The following is a 19,920-nucleotide window of genomic DNA, read 5'->3' as shown; positions in this document are numbered from 1 at the left end:
TGCTCCACATTAAGGACATGCTGCAACCCAGCATTGTAGGTTATGCAGATGACAGTACGGTTGTTGAGAGATATTTGGCTAGTGCAAGGGACAGCAGGGGGGATATACGTTCACAGAGAGAGGCCATGGTTGAGCGAATGAGCTTGACCCTTAGTCTCGTTTCCCAGTGGGGTGATGACAATCTGGTCACGTTCAATGCCTCCAAAACGCAGGCGTGTCTATTTTCCGCAAAACGGAGTCCATTCGACCTGACTCCTTCTTTCCGGGGTGCATCTGTACCTATTACCGACAGCCTGAAACTCCTCGGCATGGAACTGAGTTCAGTCCTCAGCTTCGGCAGTTTCATTGAGTCTAAAGCACAAACTGCGGCCAGAAAGCTGGGCGTCCTAAATAAGGTGAAGCGATACTTCACACCTGGACAGCTTCTAACACTTTACAAAGCTCAAGTCCGGTCATGTATGGAGTATTGCAGCCACCTGTGGGATGGCTCAGCTAAATACCAACTCGCCGCTTTGGACTCAGTGGAGCGCAGAGCCAGGAGGATGATTGGCGACAAGAAGCTAACGGCTAAGCTTCAGTCTTTGGCCCATCGGCGGAAAGTCGCCAGCCTGTCGGTATTCTACAGGTTGCACTTCGGGGAGTGTGCCCAAGAGCTACACGAGCTCATTCCACCGTCCCCATTCTACCATCGGACTTTTAGACGCACGGCCGGTTTCCATCCTTACTTGGTAGATATTCCACCAATTCGCACGAAGCGCTTTGCTTCTACTTTCCTTATGCGCACTGCCAAGGAATGGAATTCCTTGCCGGCGTCTATATTTCCGTGTTCTTATAACCCGGCAATCTTCAAATCAAGAGTGAACAGGCACCTTCTGGGCGAGCTCGCTCCATCGTAGGCCACGTCTACGCTACGGCTAGTCTGTGGCCATGAGTAAGCCCATTCATAATAAAAAAAAAATTGGAAATTATTGGTTTGCGGCAGGTTTTTATCGAAAAGAACACAGAGGTGGGGGTGCGGCCATCCTACTGGAAGAAGACATCGAGTGCGTCGAGCGACCAGATATAACAGTCTTATTATCGCGGGAAATGCTATTTGAATGCTGCGGTGTCGAAATTATACAACTCAATATTCTTGTAATATGCATTTACAGACCCAACCGTGATCTAGAAATATTTTTTGAACGTCTGAGCATGCTAATGAGTAAGATCGCGCGTCAAGAACAAAGGAAACAAGTAATCATAGTTGGGGACTTTAACATAGATATGTTCTCGTGCTCCAAAACTTCTGAAAGACTAACAAATCTCATGTTGTCCTATAACTTCAAGCAAATAGTTAAAAAAGCGACTAGGGAAGCGGGAAGCTCCAAAACATGTATTGATCTCATTTTTACAAATGTAATAAACTATGACATAAAGGTGGAGGACCAACAACGAACTTATATACACTAAGCAGAAATTTCAACGAAGCAAATAAAATGAGATTTAAAACCGCATTACAACAAATCGAAAAAATGATGTCAATAAAAACTACGAAACTTTTCATAACAAAATCCAAGAAACTCTCAATCAATGTATTCCAAAAAAAAGAATAACGCTAAAATCTAGAAAACCAATAACATGGCTGACAAAAGGTATAAAGCGATTTTGTACGCATAAAAGACAATTAAAACTGCTAAATCAATCTATAAAAAACACTATCCTAGCAAATCACTACCAGAAATATACGAAATTACAAAGAAAATGTGTTAAAATATCCAAAAAGTTAGCTTATTCAAAACAAATACAATCCTCCGATAATAAAATTAAAACTGTGGCGACCACCTACATTCGTGGGAAGCCACCCTTATAATATAACCAAGGCAACACTAGCTGTCATGTTGACAGACAGAAAAAAAGCCGGGAAACTACACGTGTATATGATAAGAGAATGAATATGTAACTAATAAACATTATACCTATTCAACACAATACGGTCGTTATTTAATGTTCCTGACATCACCTCACTGCACTCCCACATTGGTGACCACCGAAGTTGCGCAGTGGAGGAGCCCGATTTGCTTGCGCGTGCGACTCATGTCCGACGAGGGCAGACTCCCAGAAGTTTGGTGCCTACATAGTGCTTGGCGTCTTTGCACAGGCCGACAGCTGCCCCGTGATAGCGGGGTGCGAGGAATTAGCGTCAGGTCGACGCTGCCCGGATCAGCACCAGACGAATTACGCATTTCGTCGTCGACATCGTCGTGCGGACTGCAGATCGGATTTGTAAGAGTGGTGAAGTGCAAGTGTGCGTTATAAATAAGCTTTACGTGAGTGATTTTTCCCTAAGGAACCGAACCTGGCCGTACTACATAACCCAAGAGACACTTGTAAGTAAAATTCTGTAAAAAACTAGCCAAGTCTCGATGGAGCTGCTTGTTTATCTCTAAAAAGTAATGAAATCTAGACAAAGTCGTGCCAAGTCTAAGGTTCCTTACTGCGATTTCTTTATTATTATAGTTAATGTTGTGTGACTTGGCCGTTGAAGGGTACACAAGGGTACAAAACCAGGTGCTCCATGACACCATTGCACCAATCTGCCATTGCACCAAAAAGAAGTGTTTGTTTCAGGCTCGCCCATACATAAGTATTATTGAAATACGCAGCTTTATCAAGCCTGCAATTGACTGGTTATTGAATCAACGTTTTCCAAGTGGCAATTTTCCATCGTCAATGGGTAGCGGTTCTGGCGACAGATTGGTGCAATGGTGTCATGGAGCACCTGGTTTTGTACCCTTGTGTACCCTTCAACGGCCAAGTCACACAACATTAACTATAATAATAAAGAAATCGCAGTAAGGAACCTTAGACTTGGCACGACTTTGTCTAGATTTCATTACTTTTTAGAGATAAACAAGCAGCTCCATCGAGACTTGGCTAGTTTTTTACAGAATGTTTTTGGTGGGATTTCACTTCTTTTTGTAGAAACCCCCTGGCACTGATATAAGAACCGACTTGGTTTCACATTACATCTCAAAACTTTTTTGTAGTAAAAGCGTTGCGAGACTTGCACCTTTTTACATGTAATGTTTTTGATGGGATCTCATCTCTTTTTGTAGGCAGTCCTTCTTTTCGGGTACTCATACCCATACTATGTATACACATATCATAACTAAACAGTACGTTCGCCGCCTCCCACATCAGCCGTACATCGCGCGTGGCCGGTGCGGCAGCCGAAACTCAAGCGGATCTAAAGCGTCAAAAATATGCCCCTCTCTCCCCTGCCTACATAGTCATCCCTTTCTCTGTGGAAACGGCGGGTTGCTGGTCTGCCGACGCGAAACGCTTCACTCGTGATTTGGGACGTCGACTCAGACAGAAAGGGGAGGGTCCCCGCTCCGAGTCGTTCCTTGTGCAAAGGCTGTCCGTGGTGATCCAGCGTGGAAATGCTGCGAGCATCATGGGCACCTTTGCACCGGGAACGGCAGGGAGCGGTTTGTTTTCTTAAATTTATAGTTTTAATTTTTATTTGTAAGCCTTAGTTGTATGTTTTTTGTTATGTATGTAGAACTTTTAATAACTAAACATTATCTTCATTCATACTCACATCGTACATCGTAGTGTACCTTTACTTTACTTTACCTACTATTTGTAGGAACTGCAACAGTAACTTTGTAATATCATATATTTATATGAGATTACAAACTTACTTATGCAGTTCTTAGATCTTTAAAACGTGACTGATATTGCAATATTTTTAGATTTTCCCTTTATGTGGCCATTAAACCCTAACTCTGTACCAAATTTCAGCTCTCTGAGTTTATGGGAAGTACTAGTTCTATTCTGATGATCATGAGTGAGTTTCATAAATGCGAAACTTTGCTTTCGCTTAACTTTGGAACTAAATGACCTACAGACTTGAAATTTTGGATTTTAAGTATGTGATTATAGCTTACTGGATGACCAAAATTTCTGCGTTCTGGTCTTATCCAGAGGTTCTCAAATAGGGGCCTGAAAATGCGGCGAAATGGTTCCAGTAAAGGATGGTACGGCAGTGTTTGCTTCGCGCTCGACTTGGCGGGGGCACTGCCGTGCCCCCCGATAACTATTATAAAAACTGATTCCTACAACGCTATATAATCTCGTGCTTTACGTGTGGTGCATTATCTCAAGCTGGTGTTCAGAGGACAATTAACATTTTAACCATTTCATGTACATCATTAATTAATTACCTAACATAACCCATTTAACTCGCCTTTGCTTTTATTGTGTTCAACTATTTTATTCATTCATGGACTATTGAGTTGTGTACGTTTGTTTTGCCTTACAAAGCCCCCTATAGTGCCATGCCTTATGGGAAACGGTCGCAGAGATAGTTCAGAGCCGGAAACCGCTACCAACTTTTAGTATGTTGTTAGGCATGGCATTGGGTCTCCAAAACTGCCGAGAGACGGCGGCGCCGGCCACCTACTTCAGCGGAATGACGTCATCAAAATGACTCCCGCTTCGTTGCGAATATTGCATACTGCACCCAAATTATGCATAGCACATACACGTGTGGGGTATTAAATGAAAGCCAATTAAATAAACTATATTTTATTCATACAAAGTGTATCAAAATATGCAACAGTTTAAGAGAAATTTACAAAATAATAAAAATTACGTAAAAAAATATTCGATTATTTGGGTTTTACAACCAAACCAAAAGTCGGACGATAAAGCAATGTACTACAACATTAAAGATGACGTCTCAAGCCATACACTGATATCAATAAAATCAAAATTGGACCAAATATGTGGAAATTATGCATCAAAATGTAGATATTCGCCCATACAAATGCATAAAAGTTAAAAAAATCAAAATTGGTCATTTTCAGGATAATCCACATAAGCTTCTAGTATGTTATTAGCAATATGACCTGGAGTCTAAAACTGCCGGGAGACCATCGCTGTTGTTCCTCAGTTACAAATAATGACGTCATATAAATGATCACTGCCGAATTTCGTAAAATGTAAATTATAGCTATACCACGAGTCTCACATACACGTGAGTTACATGTAACGAAAGGTTATTAAATGTATTATGATTCACCTAAACATTATTTGTAAAAAAAATGTACGGTTTCAGAGCTAGAAACAACGAAATACCACTTTTTATGGAAAAAGTAGATATGTATCAATTTTATAGCTAAACTAAAACCGTCAAAAAAATTTTGCGTATAACATTTAAAAAACTTGTTATTCAACTACAGTGAAACCTGGTTAAGTGGGACCTGGTTAAGTGAGAAACCTCTATAGCTGGGATTCATGGTGCGGTCCCGACACTTTAGCACTGAATTACCTCTGTTACTGAGAAAAAACGAACCTCTATAACTGGGATTCGTTGTTGTGATTTTATAGTCACATTTACCTCTATAAGTGAGACGGAGAGTGTATTTTACCTCTTTTACTGATACTATATTTATAAGATTACATTTTCCTAATTCTTTTTTAGAATTTTATAGGGAATTGACTTCTGTATCTGAGATAACGTCAATCTATGACCTCTCTAACTTGGACTTCATTGAACGATTTCCGCATTCTTACTAACTTTTAGTCTATCCACAAATTCCGCATTTGCCTAATTGTGTCTAAACAACTTCAAACTTTGATTTAGTTAATTTATCTAAGTAGCTAAAACTACCGAAACGAAAGCTGAAATTGAAATCAAGAGTGAACAGGCACCTTCTGGGCGAGCTCGCTCCATCGTAGGCCACGTCTACGCCTCGGCTAGTCTGTGGCCATGAGTAAACCCATGCATAATAAAAAAAAAAAATTTTGATATGTAACACGAAAAAATTAATTTTCATTTATTAAATTTGTAATAGGCAATGAAGTCCGTATCAAATTTAATTTAATTTTGATATATCTATCCATTGGAGAATCATTCAAAATAAATTCAAAGAAATATTTAAACAGGCTTAAAACATATTTAGGGACAAGGATTATTTTACCTTATTTAGTTTTAAAGATATTAATTATTAAATACCTTATTAACCACCTCTATAACTGAAATATACTCTATTCTCACCTCTATTAATGGAAACCTCTGTAAATGAGACAGAAATTTATCTGTACCTGGCTAACTGGGAACCTGGGTAAGTGGAAAACCTCTTTAAGTGAGACAAATTTGCTCGTCCCTTGAGATCTCACTTATCCAGGTTTCACTGTATATATCACAATTTAAATTTTACATTTCCGACAAAAACTGTGGAAGTTGTGGAAAAAAAACTAAAGCGCCCCAACAATTCTACCTTAATACGCTCATATTATGCAAAGAATAGTTCTATTTATCGAGTATTAAATGAATGAACATTACATAAAATACATGAAAACGACATTTTCGAATGGAACCATAATTAAAAAAATAATAATTTACTTGATAAGTAAGCAAAATATTGTTTCTTTAAGTACCTAATCTCCTCCTTTCAAAGTCGGTTAAAATGTAGAAAAATAAAAATTCAATAATTAGACCTTTACTGTGGCTTGACATCTAACGTTGAAACTCTCAGGCCGTAGATGTTAGCAGGCCTAGCGGGCGTCGTCTCGATGAGTTAGCAAGATGCCTTATGGAGGCTTCGAATGATCAGAGGGAGGATCAGAGGGAAAATTCTGCCAGCCTTCTCAGCTCAGCCTTGAAACCCTTGCACCACTCAAGATTCCACTTTTATAAGAAGATCCTCTTTGCTTTGGGTCACTGAGCCAGTGATGTATGTATGTACAAGGCTAATCGAGGCTTAAATATATAATTATGTATAAGTGAACTGATAGGGCACTTACCTCGATAAGGCATTTTGTATTAGGCATGTACCTACTTACTGGCATGTAACTTTACATTTCTCTAATAATGTAGCGTTAGGCCATGACAATAAGAGTCTATTTCATATTAATATTTACCGCAACTACAGCAGGAACTGCTATCTACGTATGTAATTATGTATTTTTTACATGAAACAACTGAACTGATTTTGATAAATGAGGTGTCAATTTATTTGTCTTTGTAGCCCAGGTCACAAAAGCCACATTTTAACCGACTTTGAAAGGAGGAGATTAGGTACTTAAAGAAACAGTATTTTGCTTACTTATCAACTAAATTATTATTTTTTTAATTAAGGTTCCATTTTAAAATGTCGTTTTCATGTATTTTATGTAATGTTCATTCATTTAATACTCGATAAATAGAACTATTCTTTGCATAATATGAGCGCATTAAGGTAGAATTGTTGGGGCGCTTTAGTTTTTTTTCCACAACTTCCACAGTTTTTGTCGGAAATGTAAAATTTAAATTGTGATATATAGTTGAATAACAAGTTTTTCAAATGTTATACGCAAAATTTTTTTGACGGTTTTAGTTTAGCTATAAAATTGATACATATCTACTTTTTCCATAAAAAGTGGTATTTCGTTGTTTCTAGCTCTGAAACCGTACATTTTTTTTACAAACAATGTTTAGGTGAATCATAATACATTTAATAACCTTTCGTTACATGTAACTCACGTGTATGTGAGACTCGTGGTATAGCTATAATTTACATTTTACGAAATTCGGCAGTGATTATTTATATGACGTCATTATTTGTAACTGAGGAACAACAGAGATGGTCTCCCGGCAGTTTTAGACTCCAGGTCATATTGCTAATAACATACTAGAAGCTTATGCGGATTATCCTGAAAATGACCAATTTTGATTTTGTTAACTTTTATGCTTTTGTATGGGCGAATATCTACATTTTAATGCATAATTTCCACATATTTGGTCCAATTTTGATTTTATTGATATCAGTGTATGGCTTGAGACGTCATCTTTAATGTTGTAGTACATTGCTTTATCGTCCGACTTTTGGTTTGGTTGTAAAACCCAAATAATCGAATATTTTTTTACGTGATTTTTATTATTTTGTAAATTTCTCTTAAATTGTTGCATTTTTTGATACACTTTGTATGAATAAAATATAGTTTATTTAATTGGCTTTCATTTAATACCCCACACGTGTATGTGCTATGCATAATTTGGGTGCAGTATGCAATATTCGCAACGAAGCGGGAGTCATTTTGATGACGTCATTCCGCTGAAGTAGATGGCCGGCGCCGCCGTCTCCCGGCAGTTATGGAGACCCAATGCCATGCCCAACAACATACTAAAAGTTGGTAGCAGTTTCCGGCTCTGAACTATATTCCCATAAGGCATATGACTACTAATTTACCTTCATTGCATTTAGTACATACTTATATTTAAAAATAAAATCTGTTTTTGTATCTTAACCTATATTGTTATGTTTGTGTTATGAATGTTTTATGTGTTTGTTAATTAACATAACGTTTGGCTTTAGTACTAACTGAAATAATTTGTGTGGTGTGCCATATTTAGGCCATATTTGGGTGGTGGCATTTGCATCTGAGCACATATTTTATTCCCCGAACCATGTCGGCAGAGGAACTCAGACAACAGCTGGCTGACCTGCAGAGCAGGAATGAAGCACTACAAGCTCAGCTGCAGGGACATGAAGCTTCCCCCCAACCCATACCTACACCAGCCACTGGAGATAAAGTGTGCAAAGTATCTGTAAAATTACCTCCGTTCTGGGCAGACAAACCTAAAGTATGGTTTGCCCAGGCGGAGTGCCAATTTCATGTAGCAGGAATAAAATGTGATATGACTAAATTCAGTCATGTGATTAGTATTATAGACCAAAAGCTGATTGGGGAGATCGAAGACCTGGTATTAGATCCTCCCAAAGAAGACAAATATGAAACTTTAAAAAAAGAGTTGATTAGACGACTGGCTGTATCAGAGCAGGAACGAGTAGAGAGGCTAGTTAGTGAGGAAGAACTTGGTGACAGCAAGCCTTCTGCTTTTCTCAGACGGCTCCGCTCTCTTGCAGGGACAACAAAAGATGAAACCCTCCTGCGGCAGCTTTGGATGAGGCGCTTACCAAACAATGTTCAGGCTATTCTTGCTGCTCACACTGATCTTTCCCTAGAAAAGCTAGCGGGGTTGGCTGACAATATAATTGAGGTGTCTCCAGGCTTGTCAAAAGTCAACAAAATTGACAATAGCTGCCCACCAAGCGAGATGGCCTCGCTCAAAGAGTGCATCGAACAACTGTCCATGCAAGTAGCCAGCCTTGCCGGCTCTCACACCAGAAGCCGCTCCCGTAATCGCTCATCTTCAAGAACCAGAAGCCGAAATGAATCCCCAGTAACTCGAAAATGCTGGTACCATAGGAGATATGGCACAAGAGCCAGCAAATGCGTCCCTCCTTGCAACTGGGAGGAAAACTCCAACCGCAATCAGTAAGCGCGGCGACTGATTGCTCCATGTTAAAAAGTTATAGCCGCCGCTTATTTATTAGGGATAGGGGCACTAATAAAAAGTTTTTAATAGACAGTGGATCTGACTTATGCTGCTACCCTCAACGCTGGCTTAAGCACAGAAAACCTACTAACTGGGAACTCAGTGCAGCGAATGAGAGCAGCATAAAAACATATGGTACAATCAAACTTACCTTGGACTTAGGACTGCGGCGTGAATTTACTTGGCAATTTGTGGTTGCTGATGTCAGCACCGCAATCATAGGATCTGATTTTCTGGCGCACTATCACCTTTTACCAGACTGTCACAAAAAGAAATTAGTCGATGGTACTACAGGTTTAAATGCTGCAGCCTCAGTTGCTATTACATATCACTCAAGTGTTAAAGCCATAAATTCTCAAAACTCGGTATTTGCACAAGTGCTTACTGAGTTCCCAGATGTCGTTAAACCGCCTGGTCTTCCACGTGTGATAAAGCACAATACAGTGCACCACATCCGGACAACAGACGGACCGCCCCTTTCTTGCCGTCCACGTCGTTTAGCGCCCCAAAAACTAACAGCTGCCAAGAAAGAATTTGAAGATCTGGTGCGGAGCGGTATTGCTCGACCTTCTGAAAGCGCTTGGTCCTCACCGCTACATATGGCTTTGAAGAAGGACGAGTCATGGCGCCCGTGCGGCGATTATCGGACTTTAAACGCGAGGACCATTCCAGATCGGTATCCTGTCCGGCATATTAACGACTTCACCCATAATCTCGCCGGAGCCAAGATATTTTCAACCTTAGATTTGGTGAAAGCATACCATCAGATACCCGTAGCCGAAGAAGATATTCCAAAAACGGCTATCGTTATCCCGTTTGGCCTCTTCGAATTTCCTTTTATGACCTTCGGGTTAAGGAACGCCGGCCAAACTTTCCAAAGATTTATCGACGAGGTCACGCGGGGTCTCGATTTCGTATTCCCCTATGTTGACGACATCTTGGTATTTTCAACAAACGAGACTCTTCACAAAGAACACCTAAATATTTTGTTCAAACGGCTACAAGATTATGGCGTAGTAGTTAATCCGTCAAAATGCGTGTTTGGTGCCAGGGAAGTCAAGTTTTTAGGCTTTCAAATCAGCCCAGAAGGTACTAAGCCTCCACAAGATCGAATCCAAGCCCTACTCAATTTTCCCCCTCCGAAGACCGTCCAGGGTGTGCGCCGATTTCTTGGCATGATTAATTATTATCGCAGATTCATACCCCATGCTGCCCGTTCACAAGCTCCTCTCATCGATGCAGTCGCTGCCATAAATGGTAAAGGTGCAAAACCATTCTTATGGACACCCGAACTTTTGCTGCGTTTCGAGGAATGCAAGGCGAGCCTGTCTAAGGCTACTCTATTGCAACACCCCACTGATGGCGCTTCCCTCGGGCTTTTCACAGACGCATCTAGCATCCACATTGGGTCCTGTCTTCAGCAGCTCGTAAACGGTCAATGGTGCCCTCTCGCTTTCTTTAGCAGGAAACTGACCTCCCAGCAGACGCAGTGGCCGGCATATTATAGAGAGTTGCTAGCGGTGTACGAAAGCGTACAGCATTTCCGCTACATACTCGAGGTTCAGCACGCAACTATCTACACGGACCACAAGCCGCTGCTGTACGCTTTCGTAAGCGTCGAGAGAAGCTTCCACCATCACAGCTGAACCAACTGTCCTTCATAGGACAATTTACTACGGACATTCGTTACATCAAAGGTGAAGACAACGTGGTCGCGGACACAATGTCACGCATTGAAGCTATTTCACTAGACGTTGATTACGCGGCACTCGCTATGACACAAGAGTCCGATCAAGATCTCGCGATTTTGTGCCAAGGAAATTCCAGCCTTAACCTAACAAGGATTACACTTCCTGGCACAGAAACTTCCATTCAGTGTGACGTATCAACTGGAAAGCCCCGTCCCTACTTAACCCCTTCGTTTCGCCGAGCAGCATTCGAACAGTTGCATAGCCTCAGTCACCCGGGAGTCCGCGCCACCATTAAATTGCTGACGAGCCGATACGTTTGGCCATCAATTAAAAACGATGTACGAAGATGGGCCCAGTCGTGCCTCGAGTGCCTACGAGCTAAAGTGACACGTCACATCTCAGCACCCATCGGCCACATTCCTCAGCCATCTGGACGTTTTCAGCACATTCACATAGATATTGTGGGTCCCCTGCCAGTGTGTAACGAATTTCGTTACTGTCTGACGGCCATAGATAGAGTCTCAAGATGGCCGGAAGTGTGGCCCATGCATACTATCACGGCGGAGGAAGTAGCTGATACATTCATACGAGAGTGGGTGTCTCGTTTCGGCGTGCCGTCAATAATTACAACAGACCAAGGAACTCAATTTGAGTCCGACCTGTTCCGCCGCCTCACACAAACCTTTTCCTCGAAGCGCATCAGGACAACCGCATACCACCCTTGCGCCAATGGTATGATAGAGCGAGTCCATCGGCAGCTGAAGGCCGCTCTCATGTGCCACGCCGATTCTTGGGTAAAAGCTCTACCCCTCGTTCTACTAGGCATGCGGACAGCATTAAAAGAAGACCTTAATGCTACTGCCGCGGAAATGGTCTACGGCGAAAACTTGCGTTTACCAGGAGAAATGTTAAACCCTGTCCCAGCGAGAATGGAAGACCCAGCCGACTTTGTCACCCAACTTCGACGAAAAATGGCAGCTTTACAGCCTATTCCAGCCTCACGTCATTCGAAACCAGCTATCTTCATCTCCAAAGCTTTGTCATCAGCGACTCACGTTTTTCTGCGCGACGACACTGTTCGCCGCCCATTACAACCTCCTTACACGGGGCCATACGAAATTGTATCTCGTTCATCCGACGGCAAAACTTTGACACTCCGCATCAAGAGTAGGGAGGTTGTGGTAAGCGTCGACCGAGTAAAGCCAGCCTTCATTGAGGCCAGTGCTACAGAACCGGAAGCCAGAGCACATATTCAGAATAAACCCACTCCTAAGCCTATTGTCAAGCCAGCCGGAGTCCAATCGCCTAAACTTTCTTGCACGGATGAACCCGTCAAAGCTCCCGCGGATGCCACTACCCAAATGCCACCTATCACGCGATCTGGCAGAAAGGTGACTTTTAGCAAACGCGATGATTTTTAACCGACTTCCATTTCATAGAAGGAGGAGGTTCTGTATTCGGTTGTGGCTATTTTTTTTAACCGACTTCCATTTCATAGAAGGAGGAGGTTCTGTATTCGGTTGTGGCTATTTTTTTTTTTCTATGTACGTTCACCGATTACTCCGACATCCGTAGTCCGATTTGAGTAATTCTTTTTTTGTTTGAAAGGAGCTACCTCCGAGTTGGTCCCATTTTAATTTGGTTCTGTTCTGATGATGGGATCCGTGAGGAATTGAGGGAACTCCTCAATTTTTAAAGGCACATGCATGGTGATTTGGGTGTTTTCTTAAGCAACTCGAGCATTTTCTCCCGAAAACCACCACTTTGATGAAGTAGACCTGATGATGATGATTGTTTTGATGATAATGATGATGATTTTTTAAATGTAGTATGTTCAGCGATTACTCCGGCACCTGTGATCCGATTTGAGTAATTCTTTTTTTGTTTGGATGGAGTTACCTTCACGGTGTTTCCGTATTATTTTTGGTTCTGGTCTGATGATGGAATCCATGAGGAATTGAGGGAACTCCTCAGTTTTTAAAGGCACGTGTAAAGTGATTTCGGTGTTTTCAAAAGTAACTCGAGCATTTGCTTCCGAAAACCGCCAATTTGATGTAGTGCAAGTGTAGCCAAGTGTAGCCTTACCACGAGTTTAACATTGACATATTCGCTAAGTTAGCGACGCTAACGTCTTCGTAACTTACTATTTATGCATCTCGCTCGCACTAATATGCCAGTACGAGCGAGATGCAAAGAAAGTAAGTTACACACACGCTAGCGAATAAATCAATGTCAAACTCTTGGTAAGCTGGTAAGGCTACTGATCGGGGGTTAGGGTTAGGAGTTAAGGCGAAGCGAAGTTAAGGGAATGGCGGTTGAAGGGCTGCTGGTTCAGGGTCGAGGGGTACATGGATCAGGGGTTGATGCGCTGTGAGGTAGAGTGATCGGGGAGTTGAGGGATTGGGTCAGCGGCGGGGCGGAGGATGGATTTAGTGTAGTGACAGGAATTATAATTTCCCAGACGGACTCGAAAAAATTCCTGATTAAGTACATATTTATTAAAGTAGGTACACGAATTTAGTGTTAATCATGATGTTGTTTTTCATTCATGCGTCGCGCACTTAACAATGCGTTAAAAACTAAAAATGGAAAAACAAAAACTTTTTACAAAAAAAAGAAAACCGACTTCAAAAAGGATGAAATAAAATATTATCCTTTTTAAGTCTATGCGTTACCAACTGATATGTTTGAAGTCGGTGCCAAGCCAAGTAGTAACAATACCCGTCAAAAATAATCAGCTTTAAACCCCATTAGAACTGTACTAATGAGTATTATAAATGTGTAAGTAATTCTGTCTGCCTCTTTGTCGCCTTTTCATGGCTAAACAACTGAACCGCTTTAGGTGAAATTTGGCAAGACCGTAAATTCCTTGATTTGTTTTATATTTTGAAATGTAATCCTCTGAATAAGGGACGGGAAATAACTCAGTCTCAATCCCACGCTTGCGTGCCGACAAACATAGTACGGACTGTACCAAGAAGGTTTGATCGTGTGTTCTTAGGTACAGTCGACGTCAAAGATATGTTTACACTTTTGCACCGTACTCCTTTGTAATATGTAATATAAGACGGAAAGTGTAAACATATTTTTAACGACGACTGTACCTACAGAAAGTACGTTCATTGTCGTCGTGTAAGGCAATCCAACGTAAATCATTATAGAATCGCACCAAAATCATGGTATGCTTCAAAAGTTGGCTTGGCACCGACTTCAAACATATCAGTTGGTAACGCATAGACTTAAAAAGGATAATATTTTATTTCATCCTTTTTGAAGTCGGTTTTCTTTTTTTTGTAAAAAGTTTTTATTGTTATTTTTAATCGCCTGATGGGTTATTTTTCTCCGTGGGGGGGTGGTGTGGCGACCACCTACATTCGTGGGAAGCCACCCTTATAATATAACCAAGGCAACACTAGCTGTCATGTTGACAGACAGAGAAAAAGCCGGGAAACTACACGTGTATATGATAAGAGAATGAATATGTAACTAATAAACATTATACCTATTCAACACAATACGGTCGTTATTTAATGTTCCTGACATCACCTCACTGCACTCCCACAAAACGATGTGGAGTATAGTAAATTCCACAACAGGGAAAAAATACAAGAGTATACCTAAAAATATGTCGCTTATAAATTCTAATAGTACTACAAACAATCCGGGCCAAAGAGCAAACCTCTTCAATGAACACTTCGCGTCAGTTGGTGAGAAACCTTCGCAGAGATCAGACGCCAGCCACGCAAGCGCAAGCGACGCGCAGTCGCGGCGGTCACAAGCGTGCGGTCGCCCCGTTATCACTCCATGTTAGATATGAGCACCGCGCCGGCGCGCCGCCGCCGCCGACAAAATTTTCGCGCCGCAGCCGCCGACACCACGCTATCGGCGTGGCATCGGCGTGACCTTGTTAGATAATACTACTTTCATAATAAGATAATATATATTTTATCTAGTTTAAATCTTCAACGGGCCAGTCTTAATAGCTTATAGACATTCAAAAGGTATTTTAGGTCCATATAATTCAAAAATATCGATGGAAAATTCAAACTTTTTGTTTGGTAACCGCGCTACTAATGTTAGGGCAACGAAATGACTAATTTTGCCAGCTGGCTCATCCGTCATTCACCGCTAATTTAACCATTGCAAGCATGGTTGAATGTCTTTAAAAGCTGTAAAGCTGTAAAGAGAATGAACCCCTCATTTCAGATATTAAGTGCTTTCACGCCCACAGGTGGCCATTGGCCGCTATCTGAACCTCCAAGTTTTCGGCCCTATTTGGAGCCTAAATGTTGGTTCTTCTCCGATCTTAGCTCCAGGTCTTTAACACTATGGCCTCGGTCTTTATCGGCCTTCGAACTTACTTACACTGGACTAATAGTTCAATTCCAAGCACAGCTCTCTTGCAGCTTGGCCTTCGGCCTCTCACAGAAGCGCGCCGTAGTCGGCGCTCCGCGCATTCGGCCGTCAGCCAAGCTCACGCTTGGTGTTTGATTCTAAGCTGTAAGCTTACCTGCAGCTCAGCATCTGGCCTCGCATGGGAAGGCGCCGGAATCAGGTCTTCGGTGTTAGGTGGATCTCGGCCTTGGGCCTCACTTTTTGACATAATTTGGTTTGTTGGGTCTATATTGGTTAATGATGGAGCTTAATTTTCCTCACTCCGGCTCTTTGGACTGTCGACCAAAAAGATAAGGGCCACGCAAAGATCTTCCGGCCAGGACCTCGCCAAGGTTAAGACTGCCTCTGATGCTGCGCGATATCGTTTACACTATATATAAAAATTCGTCCCTTTATTCAATACATTTTGCTTGAAATTGAAAAATGCACTTATTTTATCACTTTCTTACAGCAAAAACATGTATTTTCGGTAAAATTTTGGTTTGAATTATTTTTTTATTAATCAAAGGTGTTTCAAGGCCACGCCGCCGATTCGCCGCCGCCGCCGACCGATTTTGACCGGCGCGCCGCCGCCGGCTAAATGCCTATCGGCGCTCATATCTACTCCATGTACTAACTCCCTATTCCTGCGACCGGTCACTGAACTAGAAACGTTGCAATTAATGCGCGCTCTTAAAAATAAGAAAAGCAGCGGATTTGATGAAATCCCTCCAACTTTGATAAAATATTGTGCAAATGAACTACAAGGCCCGTTAACACAACTTATCAACCAATCATTTACTGAAGGCAAATTCCCGGATAGTCTAAAAATGGCTAAAATAAAACCCATACTTAAACCATCAGGTGGCAAGCAACAGGACCCCTATACAGACCAATAGCAATTCTGCCGGCCCTATCAAAAATATATGAAAAGGCTATGTCAAATCGCCTCTAAGTATAGCTTTTTTGAAAAATTTAAAATCCATGACCCCAGTCAGCACGGTTTTCGAAAGCACCACTCAACTACGCTAGCAGTATATAAATATATGCAAGAAATATTAAATTTTATAAATAATAAAAAATATGGCGTCGGCTTATTGCTGGATATAACTAAGGCGTACGATAGAGTATCCCATAATATACTCCTGTCGAAACTATACGGGATGGGTATACGTGGAACGGTTCACAAATGGTTTGAATCCTATTTAAAAAAAACCGCAAACAATACGTGCAAATTGAATATTGCAACCGTGAAACGGGGGAAGTAGAGGAGACAAAATCGCAAACACGACTTATCACCTGTTCAATCCCCCAAGGTAGCATCTTGGCCTGTGTCCTTTTCATTGCATATATTAATGACTTACCAAAAGTTCTTAGTCTTCTTCTTTCCCCTGCCCTTATCCCACGTTATGTGGGGTCGGCACAACATGTTTTTCTCTTCCAGTCTCCTCTGTCTTTCGTGTCCTCAGCACTCACTCCTTTCTTTCTCATATCCTCTTTCACACAATCCATCCATCGTTTTTTGGGTCTACCATACCCTCTCCGTCCATCAACATTCATTCCTAACATTCTTTTGCCTATATGGCATTCATCCCTCCGCATTACATGTCCATACCACGCTAACCTAGTACTCCTCATTTTCTCCGTTACTGGGGCTACTTTCAAACTTCCTCTTATATACTCATTCTTAATCCGATCCTTTCTCGTCACTCCACACACATCCATCTCAGCATTCTCATTTCCGCTGCATGCACTCTTCTTTCATCCGCTACTTTCGTCGTCCAGCATTCTGATCCATACATTACAACAGGTCTCACGATCGTTCTGTATATTTTCCCCTTAAGTTTAAGGGGCATTCGTGGATCGCAAGTTGTTCCAGAGACCTGTCGCCATTTCATCCATCCCGCATTTATTCTATTTTTCACGTCTCGGTCGATGTTTCCGTCACTTTGGATCAGTGACCCAAGGTACCGGTACCGGAAGTCAGAGCAGACAGACCAAAAGTTTTTAGTAACAGTTGCATATTATTCGCGGACGACATTTAATTACTTTTTGATTGCTCAAATGATACTGAATGTAACACACGCCTAAAAGATATTTTAGTAACTGTTTCGGATTGGTTGAACGATCACAACCTCGAAATAAATTATAAAAAAACTAAAACCATCCAGTTCAAGCCATTCCAAAAGAAACCGCTAAATATCTCTCTAAACATTAATAACCAATCAATCGAGCAAGTCACCAATTTCACACTCCTAGGTTTAACAATTGACTCGCATATAGACTGGAAAGAACACATAAAAAAATCAAAGCAAAACTCTCAAGTTTCTTATATGCTCTTTGCGCAATCAAACGAAATACAGATCTACATTGTGCCCTTTCGGTATACTATGCCTATGCCTATTCGTGGCTGCGCTATGGAGTGATTCTGTGGGGATCCAGCACAGATGCTCAGGATCTCTTTGTCATGCAAAAACATTGTGTCCGTATTCTTGCTAACATACGAGTGCCGGAAAGCTGCCGCCCGTTCTTTTTGAAATATAAATTACTGACCCTACCTTGTATATACATTCTGGAAACAGCAAACTTTGTACGAAAACACTTACACCTATACCAAATGCGTAAAGACTTAGTAGCAGGTACCACGAGATGTAACTATTTATTAGCTACTCCGACATGTAATCTAGCAATATATAAAAATAGCCCCCACGAAATATTCAACAAGCTTCCTCATAATATATCCACTGAGACGAAAGACAAAATATTTAAAAGAAAACTCATTAACTTACTTACCGAGAAATGTTATTAAAGTATCGACGATTTCCTAAATGATGATAACCTTAATTAATCAACTAATCTAACCTACTTTTTTCGATGTAAGGACATAAATGTATTTTATTCGAATAAACTATTATAAATGTAATTAAATTAAGATATTAGAGAATTAAGTAAAAATTAAGTGTTTAAGTAAATGTAAGACAGCTACAATCATATTGTAACACCCTCACAGGGTAACATGTACGCTTCCTAACATTGCATTTTTATTCATCTATTTCTATGCATCAATGTACATGTATGCAATAAATGACAATAAACAATAAACAATATATAGTCTCTATACTATGATCTGGAACCCACGGTAGACTTCTTCTGCAATATTTTACAATATGCGGACGATATAGTCCTATACAAAAACTCCTCATCTTTTGCAGACTGCTCGTCCCGATTGGCCTCTGCCCTGTTCTACCTAAGAGTAATATTACCTTGAAGCTCATGGACTTACCCTATCCGCCCCCAAATGCAAAGCTGTAGTATTCACTCGTAAAAAAATATCCCACCTCTAGAACTCTCCTTGGAGGGTCAAGAAATTGAAATTGTCAATTCGGTCATATTTCTGGGAGTTTTGCTCGATTCTAAAATCACTGGTAAACCCTTCGAGCAACACGGAAGGGAGGCGGCATTCGCACTATTTCCCCTCTGCCGAGGTACAAGATTAGCGCGTCAATCTAATCTACCGCGGGTAATAAAACTAGTTGCACTTGGATTTTTCACTAGACTGAGTACAGACGCGCGCGTGAACACTGCTGCACAAAAATGCCTGTTTGCTCGGGTTTTTGTTATAAAAAGAGGTCGGGGACATCAAATTTACAAAAAGAAAGTTTTACATTTCACATGTAATATTTTTTTTACATATCGTACGTTTAATTACATTTAAATACAATTATAATATTTTAGTCTCAAGTAATTGTTGGATTTATCGATTTTGCTCGCTCAGTACAAATAGCGGACCAGTCGAGCGACAAATCCGACTTCTCATCTCTCAGAATACAATGACATACTTCAACGAAAATGTGTTAGTGTGCGTGTTGTGACACTAGTCACTCGTCCGTACACAAAAAGAGATCGAGGTTTGCAAGATTTGTCTTTGACGTGTGTCATTTTCTATGTATTTGTGTCGTCATTACAGATTGGATTTTGTATGTAAGTGTGTGAGAAGTGCGACTGTGTGCACCTTTCCCCCCGCGAAAAATGGCAGAAAGATTTGTACGGTGAGATATCGCTTGGGCCCCTCCCTTCCAACGTGTCGGAAGCCGGTGTTGCTCGAAGGGTAAACCCCATTTGGACTAGGTATATTGCAAAAAAAGCGAAATAAGTGTTAATGCTAAGCGCTCACTGTCTGGTGTACGCTGGGGGCTCATCCGTACACCCAAAAAATTCTATATAATGCCGAATCCACTGAATGATGTGTTCGAAGCCACTTTGACTATGCTAGTTTCATTTTGGAACCTTGTAATATGACAGCACTGGGTAAACTGGATAGAATCCAGGCTAAGTGCCTGCGAATTGTGACTGGTGCCATGAGGTCATCTCCAATAAATGCTCTGCAAGTGGAATGTCTAGTTCCCCCTCTTATAATGCGTAGACAGTATTTGGCCGACAGATTTCTTATAAATATAATACAATATGAGAATCACCCACTGCTAG

General features: G+C 41.2%; 1 protein-coding gene across 1 annotated transcript; it reads left to right on the top strand.

Moving 5' to 3' along the window:
• The first annotated feature begins 8,437 nt into the window (after positions 1–8,437).
• Positions 8,438–9,313, top strand: LOC134679195 (uncharacterized). The gene has a single exon (XM_063538071.1). The coding sequence runs from the start codon at positions 8,438–8,440 to the stop codon at positions 9,311–9,313; it is 876 nt and encodes a 291-aa protein (XP_063394141.1).
• The last annotated feature ends 10,607 nt before the right edge of the window (positions 9,314–19,920 follow it).

This window comes from Cydia fagiglandana, chromosome Z (genome assembly GCF_963556715.1).
Source record: "Cydia fagiglandana chromosome Z, ilCydFagi1.1, whole genome shotgun sequence".
NCBI classification, from domain to species: domain Eukaryota; kingdom Metazoa; phylum Arthropoda; class Insecta; order Lepidoptera; family Tortricidae; genus Cydia; species Cydia fagiglandana.
The sequence above is the reverse complement of the archived record's forward strand: the minus strand, read 5'-3'. Positions and strand labels throughout refer to the sequence as shown.